This window comes from Augochlora pura, chromosome 3, assembly GCF_028453695.1.
Source record: "Augochlora pura isolate Apur16 chromosome 3, APUR_v2.2.1, whole genome shotgun sequence".
Lineage (NCBI taxonomy): Eukaryota > Metazoa > Arthropoda > Insecta > Hymenoptera > Halictidae > Augochlora > Augochlora pura.
Window position 1 is genome coordinate 13,708,502 of NC_135774.1, and position 20,674 is coordinate 13,729,175.

Genomic DNA, 20,674 nt, shown 5'->3' on the forward strand with positions numbered 1-20,674 from the left:
GAGCGTGACTTTCGCACGCGGATTGCGTGTCAGCGTACCGTGTCTCAGGTTTTTATTTTTATATCGGCCGACGGACAGCGTCGTGTCCCACCGTGCGAATCTCCCGTCGTAACTATCCGACGGCTCGAAGTTCCGCGGCGTTATTCCGGCGCCGGAAAATCGCCGCGAGAACTCGCAGATACTACTCGCTCTCCGTTGTATTTCGGATCGTTTCGCGCTGCCTCGCCTCTGCCGGCGCGTGGGCGTTCTATAAACGGCCTCTATATCAATTCGCGGCTCGATTTAACCAACCCCGCGATCCCCTTTCTCAAACATCCGCCGCGCAACAATTACCGGCGGCCATATTACCACCGTCGCCGTTTCGCCGCGGCGAGGAGCCCGCCGGATTTTTTTTTGAAAGAGCAGTCGGACGCCGTTCCACCTGCTCGGAAGGCGGGCAGACGCGCCGCGCAATTACATTCAACAAACGTGACAGAGGGTTTAACAACGCCGACATGATTATATAACCCGGTGTTGTATCCGACCGCGTTCATTTGTCAAGTTATTTCCGCGCGCCCCTAACGAAGCGACCATTCTTCCTGATTATTCTGGGTCCTTTATCGGCCCGCTCTTCGTCTTCGCTTGGACAATGGTAATTCGCGACAATGAATACGGGTAATTACATCAGTGCTGCCTTTGTGCCGCGTTACTTTTGACTGGGTTAGCGTACATTGTGTCCGGGAACTTCAATTTTTCCCGCGACAGTCGGCTGATCATGACCTGAAGATTCCACTCGCGGTATGTACACTGTTGGCGAATTTGGCGAATTTTTAATAGTCATTTGTTTTGTATCGGAAGAACGTGTGGATATGGTAACACGTGATATTGGTTTAATAGGGTAGAATTTTAATAGAGCATAGTTTGGCATAGCAAAAGCAGATTAAATGTGACTTTAACAGTAATATTATTTCAAATAACGTGTTATTTTACTTTAGAATTGTTCGAAATAATTGTTTGAGATAATTGTGAAATTCTTCTTGGAAATTATACGATAATTTAATTATCGGTTCTGAGTTTGACGGTTTATACTGACATTTTCATTGATATTTCTGCAAAATGAAGGAATCGATTGATTGACAGCATTGAAAATAACAGTTCGATTTGAATTACTTCAAATAATTATTCTTTTCCTCACTTGAAATAAAATTTACACTACTCCGTAGTGAGAATGAATTACTGAATTTCGTTTCTTCAAGTAAATTTTGTCGAATTCAAGGGAGAATGCCAGACGAGTGACGCCAATGTAAAATACTGAGTAAATTAAAATAATTTTACTATTCTCAACTCTGTAAAATTACCAAAGGTAAAATTAAATATATATTTAGCGTTTCTCTCTTACAATCACCGTAATAAATTGCTATTTAACATAAAGATCCGCAGTCGAATCGTCGTATTAAAATAAGATTTCGAGAAAAGTGGGTGGAGCCCGCAAGGATCAGATAGTTCGAAAATCGCCCAGCAAATACGTGGCCGAGCCTCCTAACTCTAGTCCCCGGGTGGATCCGTTTCTCCGATTTCAAGCGTCGAAAAGGCTCGGGGCTTCCCGCAGAGTTTGGCCATGAAAAATGGGCACGGGAGGGGCGCGTGTAGGCCGTTCCGTTCATCGAAGAGCGGAGATCGCTTTCACGAGCAACACCGTCGCGCTTAATGTCCAATAAACGAGCGAGGATGATCGGCGTACGGCTTCGAGCTGACACAAGCTCGCCTCGACGGACCCACACATACGTTTCTCTGTGGGATCCCCGTCGGTTCGCGCCACGAGTGGTTTCGTCCCCGGCGTTGGATGTTGGTTCACGCACCAGCTAGCGTGGCACACTCACACACGCGCACGCAATCTCGCTCGCACGCACGCACGCACGCTGCTTTGTCACGCGTGCGGTCGGCTGTCTGCGTGCTCGTCTCTCGTCTCTCACCTAAGTTTATTGTTAGAGGGGCCGCTGGCCGCGGACGTGCCACCAGGATTTAGTGCGTCTTGCACGCCCATGCCGGTACCACGCGCGCGTCGCGACGCCTCCAGTGATCGAACGCCGATCGATCGATCCCACCGTCACAGTGAACCGATCTTTTCCGAGGCCGCCGCCGACTACGGATCTGCCAGTGATCGATCGGAGTGATGAGTTCCGTTTATTCGAATCGAGTGACCCGAAGTGCGAATCCGATGGCGCGAAGGTAGACAAGCGAAGCCGAACGTGACGCGGGTCCACGATCGGTTCCGGGTCTCCGCTCCTGTTTCCTTTGATTTTTCGACCCCACCCCTTTGGCCCTTTTCGCCCCCGTAGGTCGATTTCTATATCGCGACAGCGGAACGGTTTAATTCCATTTCTCTCCTCCTACTCTCTCTCTCTCTCTCTCTATCTTTCTCTCCATCGCTCTTTCGTTCTCGTGCTCTCTCGCTGCCTCTCGATGGCGAAAAAAACCGGGGAAAAAAAGTAAAAAGGGTCGCGATATCCGTCGGAAAGGGACTTCCGTTCTGTCGGATGACGCGGGCTCAGCTTTCCACGGGACACCGAGGCCAGAATGAAAAAAACGTGAAATTTGGATTTCGAGGACAGCGGAGTGCTACGAACACGGAAAACCAATTGCAGGAGTGCACCGGTGCTCGAGTGGGTGGGGATCGCAGCCGGAATAGAGGAATGACGAACTGATTCAAGCCGTGGCGAGGGCGGAGACGGGGCTAAACGACGGGTACAGGTCCGGCACAGGGACCTGTGGGGGAGGTCGAGGCTGCACGGTGCAACAGTCGTTCTTTGAGCAGACGCGCGCGCGTTTACCTCGAAATAAAAAATTGCAAGCCGCCGGTAAAAGTGATATTCCCGTGCTACGGACCCGCCCTCCGTCGTTCACCTTTTTTTTCTCTTTTTCCAGACGACTACGACGAGACGCGTAATTCCGCGAGAGTATCGCGCGTAACTCGACGCGAGGATACGCGCGATCGATGATTCCGATCCGCGATTCGATTCGATGCGATTGTACCGCGAAAAATTCGGACCCGATGACTTTTTAATCAGCCGCTTAATGAATCTACCCGCTCTCCGGAAAAAAGCCTGTTCTATTTTATTTTTTTTTTAACTGGGCCAACGAGGAATAACACGGGAAGGGAGCTTTTATCCGAATCCCCGGATTTAGCGATGGCGTCGAGCGGAGCTCGATCGCTGCTAAACTCGAAGCGAGGCGGACTGTTTATGCGTAAAAATGGTATTTCAATTAGCCGGGCGTCGAAGCTGTATTTTTTTAGCAGACGTCGATTAACGCTGCTGTGTCGGCTACATTTGGGTCACACTAATTTTGTATTCGCTTTTGGAATTTTTTATCAAGACACATTGAACGTACTTAAAGTTACTCGCATTTTGTGGATATAAAAGATTTAAGCTGGTAGATGTCAATTTTTTATTTGAATTTCGTTAGGTGTATGCCATTTTCTTCGCAGCTGCAACGATTAGAATTTGTTCGATTTTTATCATTTCTTAGAGGAAAGGGAAAATTCGTTTTTATTGTGTACCTATATTTATTTCACTGCTTAATTTGTCATGGACAAGAGAATGAAATTGTATTTTCACTTAAAAAGCGAAATGATATTTGTAGTTACCAAATTATTAGTAGAAATCTTGAGTCAATCTCGTCGAAGTTTATCAAGGAGATGCAATATAGACTCTGTCATCTAAAAGTTTATTTTTGTAATATTCTGTTACTAGAACGTTTTATAATTTAACAATTTTATTTAACTTATTCTCTGGGCTATAACCTACCTAAATAGTACAGTAATTCGTTAATTGAATTGGATGCCAGAATATTGTGAAAATAAATGTTTATATAAGGAAGTCACTACTGTAACTAAATAGTCTTAATATTACGATAATTATTAAAGTAGAAATTCAAGTGTTAATATCGCACAGGCGGTGCTCGAGTCCCAGCCGATTGATCAAGAAAAATTGACTTTTCGCTCGACAGTAATACTCTATTCAACAAGTTTCCGCGGTATCAAAGGAGGCACGCCTCTTCCCACCCGCGCGGCATCATTTCTCCCGGGTGGTTTAAAGTACATACCTCGCCTAGGGGTGGGAACCCTCTGATTTTTGGGGACGCGGGTCTCGGTCGCGTTTACCAGCGTTTTTAACGCCTGCTTCGCCTCCTTCCGCTCGCTAATACATCCTTAAACGTGACCGCGCTCGTATACTCTTGCTTTCTTTCATCTCCACGACCCTAATTAACTTTGGTAATTATGTGTACGCTCCGACAGAGAGGAGCTTTGGCCTCCCTCTTCCTTCCTCTCTTTCTTCTTCTTTCCCTCAGCTGTTTCCTACCGAAGGTTTAAAGAGGAAAGAGCGGGACTGGGACGCACGTGCTCGCAACCGGCACCGTGTCAACCATAATCCGCCTATAAATAGGCGGCCGGATCCCGCAAGATTTGACAGCTCGTGACGAGCCCGTTGCTCGAGCGGATGCCGTTTCGCGAGAAACGCAGCCCGGTTCCTCGAGCCGCTTTTTCAACCTTGCTTCCATGGAACGTCGTTTATTTCCATCGGCTTGTTTCAGCGGCGGCAGGACCGTGCGCGCCCGGCGTGGGCGTGTGTCGCCGCGCGAGCTTTCGGCTCGTTTAATTGCGAGTTTTCAATGTAGCGAGATGTTATTTAAAACCGTTCCACTTTGCGCGAGTTTGCGCGCCGGGAGGGGGAGAGCGGATCCGTGTCTTTCAACCATGCGGTTTTTGAATCCCGGCTACCAACGCGGCCGACGCTTTGACGCTTTTATGGCGAACGATTTCCCTGCCCGTTCTTATCCGTCGCCTTTTATCCTTTGTTTTTATCGTACGCCGCGCCGCGCTGAATGCTGCGATATTTATCGTAACTATTTGTTGCGCAATCGGTTTTTCCGGGAAAATTGGAGTTTACAGAGTGGCGGAGTAAAAGTGTATACGTGTTTCATGGGGGTGACGATCGTGTTATGAGTCCTTTAAATAATTGATTGGATTTTAGTGATGGTATTTATGAGATAGACGTAATTAACATTATCTAACAAATCAATAAACAAATATATAAATAAATAAATTTCTATATGTCAATACTATTACATATAAAAATATATATATAAATCCGGGTGAACATTGTCTGAGAAATAAAAGCGTGTCACGACAATCCCCAAGCGAGTCGCGTTATGTATACACGTATACTTGTCACGGTATTACAGCAATATCGATGTACGCTTTTTATCGGCCGCGTTGCTGAGGTTCCCTAAGTGGCCCGAGTACTTTCGGTTTTTAGCGCGGCGTCAGCTCGCCGCGTAAAACGCGGATGCGTGACCCGATCCTTTATCATCTTTCCCTCGGTTTTATTACGCGCCGATAACGCGCTCCTTAAAACGGCAGATCGTGTCGCGGCCAATGACAACCGCGGCTCCTCGTCGTTCGAACGAATCGTAACGCTGTCTTGCAGACACCGCGATATCGATCGGAATCGCTTTTGGACACCTCGAGATCAAAATCCGGCGGGCAAAGTGCCGGAAATTCGAACTACCGCAGAACTTACTCGCCGATACTATAGCTCGCGTGACCGGTTGTATCTGTAGTTAGTGTAACAATGATAGAGAATTAAGTATTAGGTAGTTATTGTTAAAGAATTATAGTTTTTGTGGAATGTTGGATTATATTTAAAGGAGAAATTAATTGCAACATATTGTTTATGCGCTTTTTTCATTTATTTTATTTTTTAGTCGAGTATTCGAAACGAAAAGTCAGTTTTCTTTTTAAAGTGTAATTAATATTATTATAAAGCGTAAATGATGTATGCTGAACTTAATTATATAGGTTCGTTTTATTAGTTATTATATGATTACTATATTACAATTATATAGCTAATTATAGTTGCATACAGTTATAGATACAGCATGCATACACACATAAATATAATACGACAACTGCAGACAAAGGCTAAGAAATTAAAATTTTTAATACTAATATTAATATCAATATTCGTAGCATTTATTAACTATATTTTCCCCCGCATATAACTCGTCCAGCCGACATACTCATTGCTTTAATTTCGCCCACCAGTGCTCTCACTCCGGACGACGGTGCGGCGGTCGAAAGGCGAGAGGTCGCGAGCAGAGAAACCGTAGGTGTCGTCGTCGGAACGACGGATTAAAATTTAGCGATACCCAAGTCCTCCGTCGCGGCATTAGTCTCCGGTTCGAATTTTTTCGCTGGCAGCCAGGCGCCGCGGCGGTGTGTAAGCGTTTGAATTTTAATTCGCCGGCTGCTGAAAATTTCGTTAGTCCCAGCGTGGTCGTAGCTCCGCGCGCTACGTCATACGCTGCCGTGAGAACACACGAGCCGCGCGAGTCCTCGCACACAGAACCTGGCCAACACCCACACGGCATCCCCCCCTTGGATTTACGTGTTTCTCAGCTTTATGCCCCGCAGGCGCACCTGCGCGACGCGTAACTCCCTCCCACACTCTCGTCTTCGGATATCGTCAACCATGGCCCTCGTACGTTCGAAATGCAACCCTAAATTTCGACGGTGATTCCCAGGCTGTTTTTCTTCGGAACTGTGTCGGATGCTTCTTGCTGGCAAAGATTCAAAAAGCGGATTCGATGCGCGGTTCTGCGCCGAGGGTCTTCGCTTTTTCAGGATCTTATTGGTTCGAAAATATTTTTAGTTCGAGGATCTTATTGGTTCGAAAATTATTTTGAGTTTGAGGAGCTTTGCTTTTTGAAAATATTCTCAGTTCGAGTACCTTTCCGTTTCGAAAATCTTGACGTTTCAAAAATCTTGTCATTTCGAAAACCTTGACGTTTCAAAAATCTTGTCATTTCGAAAATCTTGACGTTTCAAAAATCTTGTCATTTCGAAAATCTTGACGTTTCAAAAATCTTGTCATTTCGAAAATCTTGACGTTTCAAAAATCTTGTCATTTCGAAAATCTTGACGTTTCAAAAATCTTCCCAAATCGAAAATTTTCCCATTACGAAAATCTCCGTATTTAAAAAATCTACCCGTTTCAAAAGTCTTCTCGTTTCCCCAATGTTTCCATTTTGAGAATCCTGTCCCCGGAATCCCCCATTTCGAGGCGCTTCTCTTCCGCGAGTCTTCGCCCTCCTTTTGTCCCGAAGATTCTATTTGTTTGCGTGTCCCGCGGAATAATTGCTTTCGTACGTCATGAATATTCTCTTCTACTTCAAATAGCACGTTTGTGGTTTTCCGGGGAGCTCGCTCGAGATACACTGGCTTACCCCGGGAACATTCTCCTGACATCGCATCTCCCGGTGCCCGGCCTTTGTATCGGTTCGGATAACGTGCATCATTCAGGAAAGTTGTTTTCCAAGGAGAACAGACGTAGAATAGATCGACGCTTTGAACGCGCCGCGGGAGCGCAATTTTCTTCGAGAATATAGAATAAACTTTTCAACGGCTGTGGCGTCAGCGCCCGATCCGACCGTAACATCCTGAAAAGAAATAATTCGGCCGTGGTAATTTACCGCGCATCAACTTGTCGTTCGCCGCAAGTCTCAACGAGCCCTTTTAACCCGTTCCACTCGGCTATTCCCCTCTGGGGAAATAACAAAGCTGCTGGTAATAACGGTGCTCAAAAGATCGCTACTTTGTCTCATGAATTATGTATTGGCGCAATCTCGTGACGAACTTTGTTTTCTACTGGAATTATCAAACGAGTCAAAACGACTGTTTTCTGACGTCTTTTATGGTTATTGAGACTTTAAAAATTGTTTCTGCGAGAAATGAGGTACATATCTCCATTAAAGGTAATATTATAATAGGAATCGTACTGAGTTTATATAAATATTGTTCTAAAATATATATATAAATAATGTAGATGTAACTATGGCTCGGTAATTTTAGCCTTAAATTTAATCATCATTACAACGAGGATCTTTATGCAAAGTTTGTGTATTTCATAAGAGAAAGTGGTTGAATATGAATATATTTCTTTGATAGCATTAATATAATAGCAATAATGCAACGAAATTTTGTAATATATTTAATCTTAGTTTTGACGGTATGCATTTCACCAAATCATTGTTGCAATAAATGCACAAAATTCACCACATACAATAATTATTTCCAAGTATTATTTTACATTATTTCACAAATTGCTTCTCGCGAATAAATACGTCGGAGTAAATTAGTCCGCAGAACCTTTTAGAGAAAACATTATCCGGCTAATTTACCTGCTCGGCTACTTATCATCTCGGCCTAACAAGCCCTTTAATTAATGACAGCTCGCAGGAATAATTCACAAAGGGACTGCTCGCGTCAGCAATGTCATTGTTCCGGCCACCCTTCTCTCTCCATCCGAGAAGACCTTCTGAAAAATTGATCCGCCCGGCTGGCAGCTTGACAGTCGCCCGGCGCGGCGTAATTTTTCAGATGACGGCCTGAAAGAAATATAAAGACAAACGTAAACCGGCCGTGAAACAGAGAGGGGGCGAGGGGGAGCGAGAGGGGGCTCGATAGTAAATCGAATTTGCGCGCGAGTTTAGCCGCTCTCGTTCCGACGTTAACCCGGAACAGGATTGTTCATTTATTCAGTCGGAACGATCGAGGACCGGTTACCGGTTTTACCGGGCGCGAGCCGGCGAACGCCTCTATTTACAGAAAATTGCACGAAAAATTGCGCGGCCAGCGACAACAACCGTCCCCGCGGAACTTTAAATCTTCGCCGGGGCGATTTTCGTTCGCCGGTTGCTCGTAAAAAACGGACAGGCGCTCTCTGTTTATTTTATTTTCTTTTTTTTTTGCGTTCGTTCAGAAAATACCGCGAGCTACAAATTCGCGAGTCCGCGCGGGAGGGGGGGCCCCGGGTTCTTCCGGCGACCGGGTCCGCATTATGAGCGAGTACAATGATCGAGCGTGTCGAAGGTCACGCGCCATTTCCGGCCGGGAAAACAAAATTGCGCTCTCGAAAACAGTTATTCGGGAGTCGTTCCGGGAACAGTTTGCCCATTTGCGAGCTTCCGAATTCGCGAGTTTTTCTCGAAAATGCCGGCGGCGGCTCCCCCTTTTACCAAGTAATTTCCACTCATTTTTCGTGCTCGCGGACCGATGGTCCGGTTACCGCGCGGCGGCCGAAATTCCCTTTTCATCGGCCGCAATTAACTTTATATTTTTATCGGATGAAACGTATTAGATTATTTTATTTGTATTCGATTAATTTCCACGCCGAAATTAACCGGGCAGAAAACGGAAGCTCTTAAAACGTTCGCGGAATTATTTCAATCTTTTTATACCGAATTCGCGACACAAATCTGTATGGGAGAGCTTTCGAAAATGTCGGACGCGTGCGGATCAATATTTATTAAAATAAATCGCACCACGTGAGGGGTAACAATGTTAATTGTATTTGCAACGCGTCGTTGCACGGTGATTGTTGGTCTGCGAATTTTTGGGTAAAATAAAAAAGTTTCAACATCGATTGTAGGCGACAGACGTACATTTAATTTGTCCATTAATTTTAACGCGATGAAAGCAGGGTATCGATAATCCTCTATTATTTTAATATGACCAGTGTTTTAATCTGTCCCTACTCGTGCTTGTCATAAATGCGTAAAACCCCGCGGTCTACTACACACGCGGGAACTTTTGTTCAGGAAGTTCCCGCGTGTACTGTCAGGTTCAGAAATGTCAATTAAATTGCTGAAGTTGTTCTTGGTCGCGAAAACTCCTGAAGTCCGCCACCGGGGCACAGTAATTGGCTACCCTACCCTAATTTAATTTCATACCCGCGTCGACCCGCCGAAGGGACGTTTTCCTTAACAAGATAGAATCGAGCGGCTGCGCGGTCGAAAAAGAAAGAAACCGTTCGTCGCAGCGCTATCAAAAGGCCCGAATTTAGGGATCGAATTTAGGGACTGAATTTAGGGACCGGTCGCCTCGAAAAGTGCCACGATATTCCTAGCACTCGTAAATTAATCCATTCGCGCGGCCCTCGTACATTCGTTTCGCGTGGCAGGGCCAATCGACGCGCTGGAACTCGGATTAAAACGGATCCAAGGGGCTGATTAGATCGTCCGGTTAATTAATTCTTCGTGCCGGCGGCGCCTTGGCCTGCGGCGTCAAAATGGCGTCCGAAACTCGGCTACGAGGCGGCAGGAATTATGATTATTCGCCGGATTGCGCTGGATGAATCCACGGTCTTCCGTCCCGCGAACGTAAAACAGGAGGCAACAAAGTGTACATTCCATTCGGGCCATTATTTTCGCCGACTCCTCCACGCTCGGAAAACAGTGACCGGACTCGCCGCCGGTTATTTCATTTCAATAACACGTGTTTAGATTCAATTAACTGCGCAATATTTTTCGCGGATGAAAGTAAAACAAACGGCGCCGGAATTAATTCGCGCGTTAAACATTTGTTTGCGGAATATTAGACAAGCGAGAGAGAGAGAGAAAGAGAGAGGGGGAGAGAATAGAGCGCGGGAAACATCGCCCGGTGTAATCGATCCATCGCATCGGATTGCTCCGGCATTCTCCCCGCGATCGCAATAAAAAAAGGCTTTGGGGATCAGTCTCTGTACACTTTTTCCCGCGAAGCGTTAAACCGTTCCGTTACCGACGTTCCAAGCACGCCGGGCACCATTCAAATTCCGTACGAACGTCCGAGCCCAACGATCAGCATTTTTCAGGAGCTTCCGCCCGATACCAAGGGAGCTCCATCAGATCGAGATACCGCGATGCAGGGCCGTTACCGCGGGCATAACCGGATCGCGTTATTAACAGATAAAAATGCAGTTAAAAACTATTGCCCCGTGCAGCAGCAGCAGCAGCAGAGCAGCGTCGGCCTCATCCGGAACGGAGCATCGAGGGAAGAAGCCGCGGAGTTCACCGGTGTCCGTCGCAGCGACCTCGGTTAAATGAGGTCTTATCGCACGGCCCTTTTCCACGGCGAGGTCTAAAGGATCTGAAAAGGTCGCGCGCGCGTGTGTATCGGGTCCTTCCATTCTTATCCAGGAGCCGCGCCGCTTATCCGCCATCGTTCTCCGCGAACAAACTGCATCGGTCGCGATAAATAAACTCAGGGCCGGCACGGGCCGGGAAAAGCTCCCGGCCGTGGGAGCATAGTCTCGCGCGAAGTGCGCCGGTGTGTCTCCGAATGAGCCAGCCTCGACGTCCGAGCGCTCGCCAGCGGAATTCTCGTGCTCGCCGGTGGAATTCCAACGGCGCGGAGTTTCACCGCGCTTGATCCCGTGGTCACGGAATCCCGTGTTACCGAGCGGGGAAGCCAGCAGGAACCGGCAGGAAGGAAGGAAGGAAGACAGGAAGGAGGAAGGAAGCTCCACGGAGGAGGCGTTATTAAAGTTTCCCCCTCCCCCCCACCTCACCCGCCCCTGCTGATCCGCGCGCGTGTTACGCCCGCGTTTACGTGGCCCGGGGCGAAAACTATGAGGCACGATGAGCGGGCCAAGAATCGGTGGGCCACCGTGCGAGAAAATGCTGGACCTCTGCCAGGAGCCCCGTCACGCTTGGACTGTGTTGCTGCTGGTGTATTTGGGCATCTGCGCCTCGCTGCCTGTCACGATTTTCTCCGGTTCGTATTATTCGATCGCCATACCTCAGCCCTTTTTCTCGCTTCTTCCCACGATCGAGCCACGCCTAACTACCGCTCTCGAATTTTTCCGATATTCAACTGCGTTCGATCCTTGTGCGGGAATTTTAAAGAAAATTAACAGGGCTGGGGTAAAATTTATTTTTAAGATAGTAAATAGGCTATAAATATTTTTGTCTTTTTATGTGACACAGAGTTTGCCAGAGAAATGTTTTTTAATATTTCTTTTGTAACATGTACAGATGAAAGGAAAGCATATGACAAGAAATCGCGGTAAAAGATTGATAACGAAGAATTAACATCTTTTTAATATTTTTAGTGTAATTGTTCCTCTTTTCACGTCTCTAATATTAGGTTTATAGAACGCGTTCCAAATTTTTTAATTTATTCAATCGTCATATTCTATCGAATATATATTGCGATTAAAATCACTGGAAATTTTTAACATCTTTAAAAGTATTATTATTGTTATTATTATTATTATTATTACTAAACTATTACTATTATCTTGACATAATCTTCCCATGACCCCTAAACATAAAAATCGAATTAAAACAATGTTCTCCCGAAATCGCCTACACTAAAATTTCGAAAACAAACTGGCATGCTCGGCAATGCGAGCGGTTTCAAAGCTCGACGCCTCGTCGTTAATATTCCGCGACGCGAGGCTCTCCAGATCCGCACTTCGGAATTTTTGACCTTTATCCCCCGCGGATCGAATATTGTGCACAGAGTCTCGATTTCGAACGCGTCCGCGCCCTATAAAAATTGTTTGCCGCGGTTCGGCGCGACCCTCGGCCAATAATGCTCGACGGCGTAACTTTATACGAAAATTGATGCTCGTTCCCCGTCGACTGCGGCGGTCTCGACCGAATTTTAATGCTTTTTTCCCTCGGTGAAATTTCAGATGAGCGACCCAATATGCGATCTCGCCACTACGCGCCCGTTAAATTCGCCAATCGTTCCGTCGGAAACCCATGAAATACCGGTGGCGACGAAAAGTGAAACTTCTTTCAATTTTGATGGCACGTTTAGCGTTCCCGCGTGAAATTTTTCGGAACGAATCGAGGTTTTTATGGGCCGAAGTACGGCACGGACGGTTTATTTTTAAAAAATCGGAGACAAATGTTACCGGCGCCATACCGCTGTCGGTTAATTTATGATAGACGATAACTGACGCGTGGCTTTGCATAGATCGGATAGGATATTCCATAGCGTTCGTTGATACTGTTTTCGAAATTTATTTATTCATTCATTTATTTATTTGGTACATAACATACATGTATAAAAATCCGAATAAAAGAGGATGACTTCTTAGAGCTAAATCGGGTATATTTAAACAAAACTTGATTAATATATCAGAAGAATAAATAGATCCCTTTAAAATCTGATAGGAAAAACAAAAATTATAAACGATACAATAAATGAAAAATTACAATATTTAGATTCCCTATAGTAGATATGACTGGATAATAATATTACTCAGGTGATAAAATTAATAAATCATAATTTCACATCTTCTTCATCTCAACAGACGTAATTTTTGGAAATGATTTTCTAAAAAATTCAATCGTTTGAAAAAAATTGTAAAGTAACTCTCAAAAGGTGAATGAATATCTCTTGCATCACCTGTAAATCATTATTCGAACGTCACGAGTCGAGATCACCGGAGAGAGGCGAATTTCTCCGGTGATATAGCGTTTCGTCGACGACATGAACAACGACGACTGGATAGATTACGGCGAAGACGACGAGGCGATTCTTTCGCGTGGAAATCGCGGCTGCTTCCGCGCATTTGTTCCCCAATATGAACTCTGACGACGCCACCTGAGAAATGAAGCACATAAATCACGATACGCTCATCAAGCGCGGGCGCGGTCTCAATCTCCGCCGAACTTTTGCCACGAATCGTCCCGAAGCCGGCGTCGCCGCGTCGCCGACGAAAGAATTCCTTTCACCTCTCCGCGTCAATTTTAGAACGACAAAAGAGTTTTTCTGGATGGAAGCCGCTCTACCACGTAAGAATAACAAAGCGTGGGATCTTTGGCACGGATCGATTTGGACCCGGGGGTAATCGATACGGGTTTCCGTGGATTCCGATATAAAAATTCTGGAGGAACCGACCGGGACCCACGGTCCGACCATCGCAGTCTGTTTCCACTTCGTCGTCTATTTTATCCGGGTGGTGAATTGAGTTCGCATAGTTTCGAAAAGTCTCCGGATTTTTGGCCGGGCTCGCCGGCCAGGGAACCGCTTAATCCGCGTCGCGCAATCATCGAAATTCCATTCGCCGTCAATTAAGTGGTTTGCGCGTTCCAATCTATCGGTCGATAATTAATGTAGAAAATTTTAATCAACATCGTTCACGATCAGGCGGATTCGATTGGACGCGTTAACGAGTCGCGGGGGCGCGGCAATTCGAGAACTGGATTCGGTTTGCCGTCCGAGCTGAAAGGTTCGATCAACCGGGCCGGATAATCGTTTTCGAGCCTGCGAAACAATACCGTGGACCGGTGCCCTCCTAAAAATAGAGGCCGATAACTATATTTTTCATTCGGCGGCGAGATCGGGCGACGACGCGTATCTCGCCGTTGCGCGGCGCGGCGCGGCGCGGCGCGGCGCGGCGAGACAAATGAAGCAGAGACTGGTGGGCGGTCGCGGCCAGGGGAATTTAAATCGTCGTCGGGCCCGTAGAGCAAATTGCAAGTCGTATTAACAATTACCTCGTAATTGTCCGCGACAACCGGGCGAAGGATTTGCAAAGCGTAATTAAATTCCAGCCGCCATGTTCCATTACAGGAACGTCAACTCCGCTCGGCGACGCTCTATCGCGGATCCACGGCGTTGTAACGGCGCCCCGCTTTGTTACAATTTTGACGATTTAGTCACGCGGCCGACCGTGAAATTGAATTTTTGCTTAAAAAGCACCCGCGGTGCGCCGCTTTGTTCCTTGAGAAATTGTCTCGCCTAACGACGACGTCGTTCGCTTTACCTTTCCATTGTTCGGAACTTAAATACCGCGTTACCGTTGCTTCCTTTCGCTGCGATTCTTCTTTCCGCGCCGACGAGGGAACCATTAGAATCGCACGATCTAGAGCTCGAAATCATCTTCGGTGCGCCGGGTCACTGGACGACTCTAATCGGACTGAAAGCGTCACGCGCCGCACTCGAAATTAATTTTACTCGAGAAAACATCCGTCTTTAATTTTCTCCATCGCCTCAACCACAAAAATTTGCAAATTCTATAAACATTTATTACTTTAGTCTTTCTATCGTTTAGCAAAAAATTCCAGTTGCTCTTGGTTCAATTATGATAAAGTTATTTAATTTTAAAGCTCACTCGAATACTGCCTCACTGTGCATTATTCTACTCTTACTATCAGTGTACGTAACTGGCGACAATAAAATAAAAAATTGAATTAATTGATAAATATAGCTCGACTTCGTCAGAAAGTGGGGCACATTGGACGGATCAAATTGATTCGGAGAGACAGGCCAGAGAGTGCAGTCCAGGTTCAAAGGTGTGTTTTCCATGTAGCGAGAAGGATCGTTAAACGGCGGCGAGTAGCGCGCCGGAGGGATGAATTTATTTTCGAAATAAGACCGCATGTCTGTCTTCGTTTCCATGTTTTTTCGAGGAAACACTCGCTTTATGACACGCACGTGCTGCCATAAAAGTCTGCACACGGACGTGCGGCCCCCGTACGGCTTCAGCAATTCCAAATGTGCTCGGCTGCATAAGTACTTCCGTTAAATCTGTGTCAGAGGGAACACGGACGACAATTTTTTCTTCGCCGACGGTTACCCGCCCGTTCCACCCTCTCGCGCGGCCCTTCGCCCTCCTTCCCCCGTCCCCCCTCCGCAGTCGGTCGGGGTAGCCAGGCTGCTCGTATTTCCCGAGCAGTCCAATTCAAGTTCTTCTTTGTGTCGCCGGGCGCAATTAAAAGATACAATCGAATTAAATCGTTCGCGACGCGGTGTTCCACCCGCGCGTCGCGGCCTGCCGGTTTAATTAAATCGAAGCGCGCCGGGGCTGACCAGAAACTCGCCTTCCCAGTTCCGACGACCGATCATACCACCGGTTTTAATCTCGCGCGTGATAACTGTTTGGCTACCGGTAATCGGTCCGAACTTTATTGAATTCGAGCAAGCGACAGCCGATCTACGATCTGCCGGGGGACCGTCCGACACGGATCGTAAGATCTCCGCGCTATATTAAACGTTTCTTTTTTCGCGGATACATCGCCGGCGGGAAATTGCAACTGTTTGCACAGCCAAGAGAATTTCAATTAAAGCGACCGCGATACGGGATGAAAAAAGATTCGAACGACCCTAGCAAATTTCGGAAATTAGCGGAGCGATTCTCGCGGATAGAAAAACTCCGGGGTTTGGATTGCAAATTTTGTGTTCTCAAAGGAGAATCGCAACTGCTTTGAAAGCTAGTTCATATGTTATCAACGCTAACCTTGGTAACGGATTAAAAGTCAAATTAAAGATTCAAATGCAGAACAGCTCGTGCGCGAAATATGCGGTATGATTTCACGGATAGAGTAGCCCCGTTTCGGATACGAAATTTTGCCGGTATTCTCATATTAATATTGCAATTGCTTTCAAACGCTAGAAATTCCCTATTAAAATGATGCTAATCGCTAAATCGGATTACAAATTAGAACGGCGTGCGGATATATTCGTTAAATTAGCGAAGCCATTCCGCGAATCGAAAAGCCTCCGGTGTCGATTATAAACGCGGCCGGATATGCTAATAGAGCATTTATTTTTGCAATATTCTGGTATACAAACGGTCTATTATCTCGGCGTGTATTATTTAGATGCGTTATCGTCTGGCAGAGAACTCGAGTGAAATTTTCAGCTAACGGAACGTTATTAAGATATTGGGAAAATGAATTATTGCCACAGTATTTTGCTCTCGAAAGCAAACTGTAGCAGCTCGCGAGCCGAAGATATTTTTAAACGGCGCCGACCGCGAGACCGGGTTAAAAAGGTTGCGGAATTTTGCAAAATTGACAGAACGATTCCACGAATCTAACGAACGCGTTCCGCGCAGCAACACGACACTGCAATTAAAATTCTCCGATCCCCACCCCCGCGTTCCTGTCATCCAGCCCGGCGGACAGTAAGCAGTTCACACGGCGGCGAGTTAGGCCTGCTATTAATTGGTTTTTCGAGGCGAGTGGCGCGTCGGGAGTCGGCCCGCGGACCAAACATCTGGCCTCGTCGGCGTAAACACAGTCGCGTCCAAACCGTGCCCGTGTCGTTCTCAAACGAGAACACTGATCCAAAGCAGCGTGCACCGCTAACTGCACAAATAATCGCGGCGGCCGCGCACAGAGCCTTTTGACACGCGACTTCTTCAAAACAGCTTGTCCATTACACGCCAGCCCGTGGGATCACGATCGGTCTCCATCCTCTATCCGGCTGGCACGCGGTGGCTCCGGGACACAGCTGAGGATCCAATTAAAAATAAAAACGCGACCGTTCCGGGCAAACGGTTCCACGGCGATATAATTAATTTCCCTCGCCCGCCGCCGACCGCGGAAGAGTGAATCCTCCGGGAGAATGCAAAGCGGCGAAATCTACAAGTAAAATAATTTCGCGGGGAAAGTTCGGGGGGAGGGAGGGGCGGGCGGGGTGCCGGCTCCGCTTAAAATTCAGAAAAACTGACTTGCGATGCTACGCGACACCGTGCGACGCTGTGCGACGCTGTGCGACGGTACGCGGCCAGAACTATTTATACGTAAATAATGTAACGCCGCGGACACGCCGGCGAGCCGTTATCCGTGTCGGTTTAGGGAAATTAGTTCGGCGAAAACTTCCCTCTCTCGTTACATATTTAATTTCTCCGGCCGGCGAAAAAACTTGTTCGCCCTCCTCCCCCATCTGTAAATTGAATACGTCGCGGGTTAGGGTGTCGCTCGGCCGAACGTATAAACGACACTTGGCCGTGTAGCCGTTCTCTACCCCCCCTTGTCGCATTAATTATCCCGGTTATGGGAGCATTAATTTCGATCGAGTAAGCTAATTCACCGTTCCAAGTAATTTTATCCGAATAGTGGAGAACGTCAAGCCACCGTCAGCGGCGGAGCAATTAACGTTACACGCTGCTCTGAACCCGGGCTTTGAACCTGCAACCTCTTCTCCCTTAAATCGCACGCACGCGGCCACGCGCTGCACGCAGCCTCGCGGTCTCGTCCCGCTCCGCGCTATTCCGCGCTCGCTTCCCGAGCTCCTTCTTTCCGCCGGCTTCACCGTTCCCCCGCGGTCTCGCTATTTCCCCCTCTTTTTTTTTTCGTCCGCTTTCTTTCCATCGAATACCGTCGAGCACGTCGTCCTGGCGCAAATTAACGCGACGAAACAAACGCGCTGCCGTTCGACCCCGTTTAATTCTACTATTTATCCTTTGTCGTTACACGCGGGCTCGCTTAAGCGGCGCGACCCGCGTCGAAACTGTAGCGCGCCGCTGCAATCTACTCGTTATACCCGGCACCGGCGGCAAAGCGACGGGAAAGTAGGAACCATTACCTGAGAGCCGGCTGAGAGCTGTTTCGACGACACTGAGCCTTGCCGCGTGTTTGACACCGTTTTTTAAAGCAACGCGCGGCGCGCCGCTCCCCGAATCGAGAGCGCGCGCGAACCCGTCCGCGCCCCTCCGGATCTTTCGTTCTCGCCTGGCCGAGAGGCACGCGTCAAAGGGAGTTTTAACGAATATTTGTCGCAAGAAGCTTCTCGATAGATTTATTCGAGAGCCGATGAAACGCGCACGGAAAAGGCGCGGCCACTTATCAGGCAAAGCGTGTTGCGATTTCAACGCGAGCAACACATATCGGCACGCTTCCAGGCGGAATTGTGCAGCGCTGTTTCTCTTTCCCTCTTCTTTCCGCCCGTTCTTCAAAGACCCTTTCTTCTCCTGGCCGGGAATTAAAGGATTCCGATGCCGCGTACTCCAATTAGCGCGCTGCTAATTAAATATTGGACAGCGTCGCGTTCGTCGCACGTTTCGCGAGCGACAATTCGCGAAGGCTTGCCTTTCGCGGGAACAGAGGGACGCGCTCGCGCGCGCGCGCCGTCCGCGTATTCAGATGTAAGTTGTCGGCGTTTAAAAGCTTCATTTCCGAGCGCTTTCATACGTTGGAAAACCGGGAAGATGCTGTAATTATATTTTAACGCGTTTAACTCCCCCTTCCTCGCTCCCTCCCTCTCTCCCGACAAAACAGTCTAATTAGCGCGTGCTCTTACGTCTGAATGCACAGCCGAAACGCGCGACAAAACAAGCACTCCCGAGCCTAAAGGATGACTTCGCGCGTGCAATTTGCTCGGCTCCGCGGATCCGGATAATTAGAGGCGGCCGCGTTAAACGGGAGGAGCGGAATTTCGCGGATCGTCGAAAGGTTCTTGAAGCGGCCCGCGCTGCGACGGGTTATCAATTCGTTTCGACGAACAAATGATTTCGTCGGTTCTTTCACTCGACCTTTACGCGAGTTCCTGAAGTGCTGGATAAATTTTGCGAGACTGGCTCGGGATGCCGAAAGTTGCGGAAATGATGTGTAATGGGGACACTGTTAGTCAAAGGTTTATTTTTAGAATATCCCGGTACCGAGACGTTTTATTATTAAAAAAATTGCATTCGAGTTTTCTATCAGGTGATTATGGCTCTAAATAATACATTGATTAGATAATAGAATAATAGAATGATTATTAGAATATTTTTATAAAATAAAATTAAACTATACTTACATGGTATCGGATAAATCGCAGTTTAATTGGAATGTAACAAGTTTAACATAAATTTTCAAGGTTGGACAATGTTCATACTGCGCTCTCTTTATTTTTTCTTTATTTTAGAACGTGCCAGATTTAGCGTAGAAGATAATCGTCGCTTTGTTTCGTTTCCGTCGTCGGCTCTTCGATTTTTACACGAGCCCGTCCGGTTGACCCACTGTACAGAGTTCAGGGATCGTTCGTTTAATAAAAACCGCCGCGGGAGCATAACTTATCGCCCCGATACGCATCTGCCCGGCGTCCAATCGTCGTTCCGGCAACTTTTAATACTTCTCGCTGGCCGACGACGGAGGGGTGTCATTGTAACAGAAACAATGGGGTTCGAACGACCGGTGTAATAAACCATTCACGGGTTGTCGAATATTAATCGGCACCCTTTCCGCGTGGGTCCAAGTCTCTCTCTCTCTCGTTTGTGTAAACGCGTCACAGGAGGGGTGGAGGGGGGGGGGGGCAGCGCGTAGAATAAACCGTCGAGTTTAATATAGGTTCGCGCGGCCGTTGAAGAAAATCCGTAAACCGATGAAATATTCAGGGAACACGGGATTTATTCCCGTTCCCCGGCCGTTCCATTCGCGAAACCCCGCGGAACTTTCCATTTTTCATTGACTCTTTGACAGAAAAGTTTCCCGAGGAACATTTCATAAAATATAAGCTCTATTACGAACCAACAGCCGGAGATTTATTAACCGTCCGACTACCCGCCGTCGGCGTCGTCGCAGCCCACGCCGGAATTAATTCGCGCTGTGTTTTTCCTGCGAACCGAATTCCTCCATACGTTCGATCAACAGGCCGCGAGATAAAATTCTCTGTTCCGGAACACCGACTGCTGTAAATCTCCCGGCCGGCTACGCTCCGGCAATAGCTGCTACGAGGGTCTGTCCGAGATTCTTCCTCGTTCGCAGGCTTTCGAATCACCGTGCTACGAGCTCTCCCTCTCTGTCGATTCGAGAAAATTGTCGTGCACAGTCGTTCGAGGAAGTCTGCGAAATTTTAATAAGCCATGAAAACATGTATAATTATTTTCATTTCTCGCGAACGTGAAGAATGACTCTTGATCGATCTTTCACAAATTGTCGATGGTTTTGCCTTGTTGCTATTTCGTTAAAATGAATCGCACGACAATAAACTTAGACTCATTTTGAAGCTTCAAGTTTCTAATTTCGCTGTAGATTGTTCATTTTTTATTGCAAGTTCCTGTCTATCATTACAGATGGGAAATTAAAGTCACAGGATTGAGACAGTGCTCTGACAATTTTATATATTATAATATGCAATCAAAAATTT

The 20,674-nt window shown here is 47.1% G+C and overlaps 1 protein-coding gene across 1 annotated transcript in view; it reads left to right on the top strand.

The window, feature by feature from the left end:
* Window positions 1-11,439: 11,439 nt before the first annotated feature.
* The window catches only part of LOC144467676 (zwei Ig domain protein zig-8), a 134,198-nt gene continuing 124,963 nt past the window's right edge, over window positions 11,440-20,674 (top strand). Inside the window, exon 1 of the mRNA XM_078176575.1 lies at window positions 11,440-11,575. Within this exon, the coding sequence (XP_078032701.1) occupies window positions 11,440-11,575 (136 nt within the window). The remainder of the gene's footprint in view (window positions 11,576-20,674) is intronic.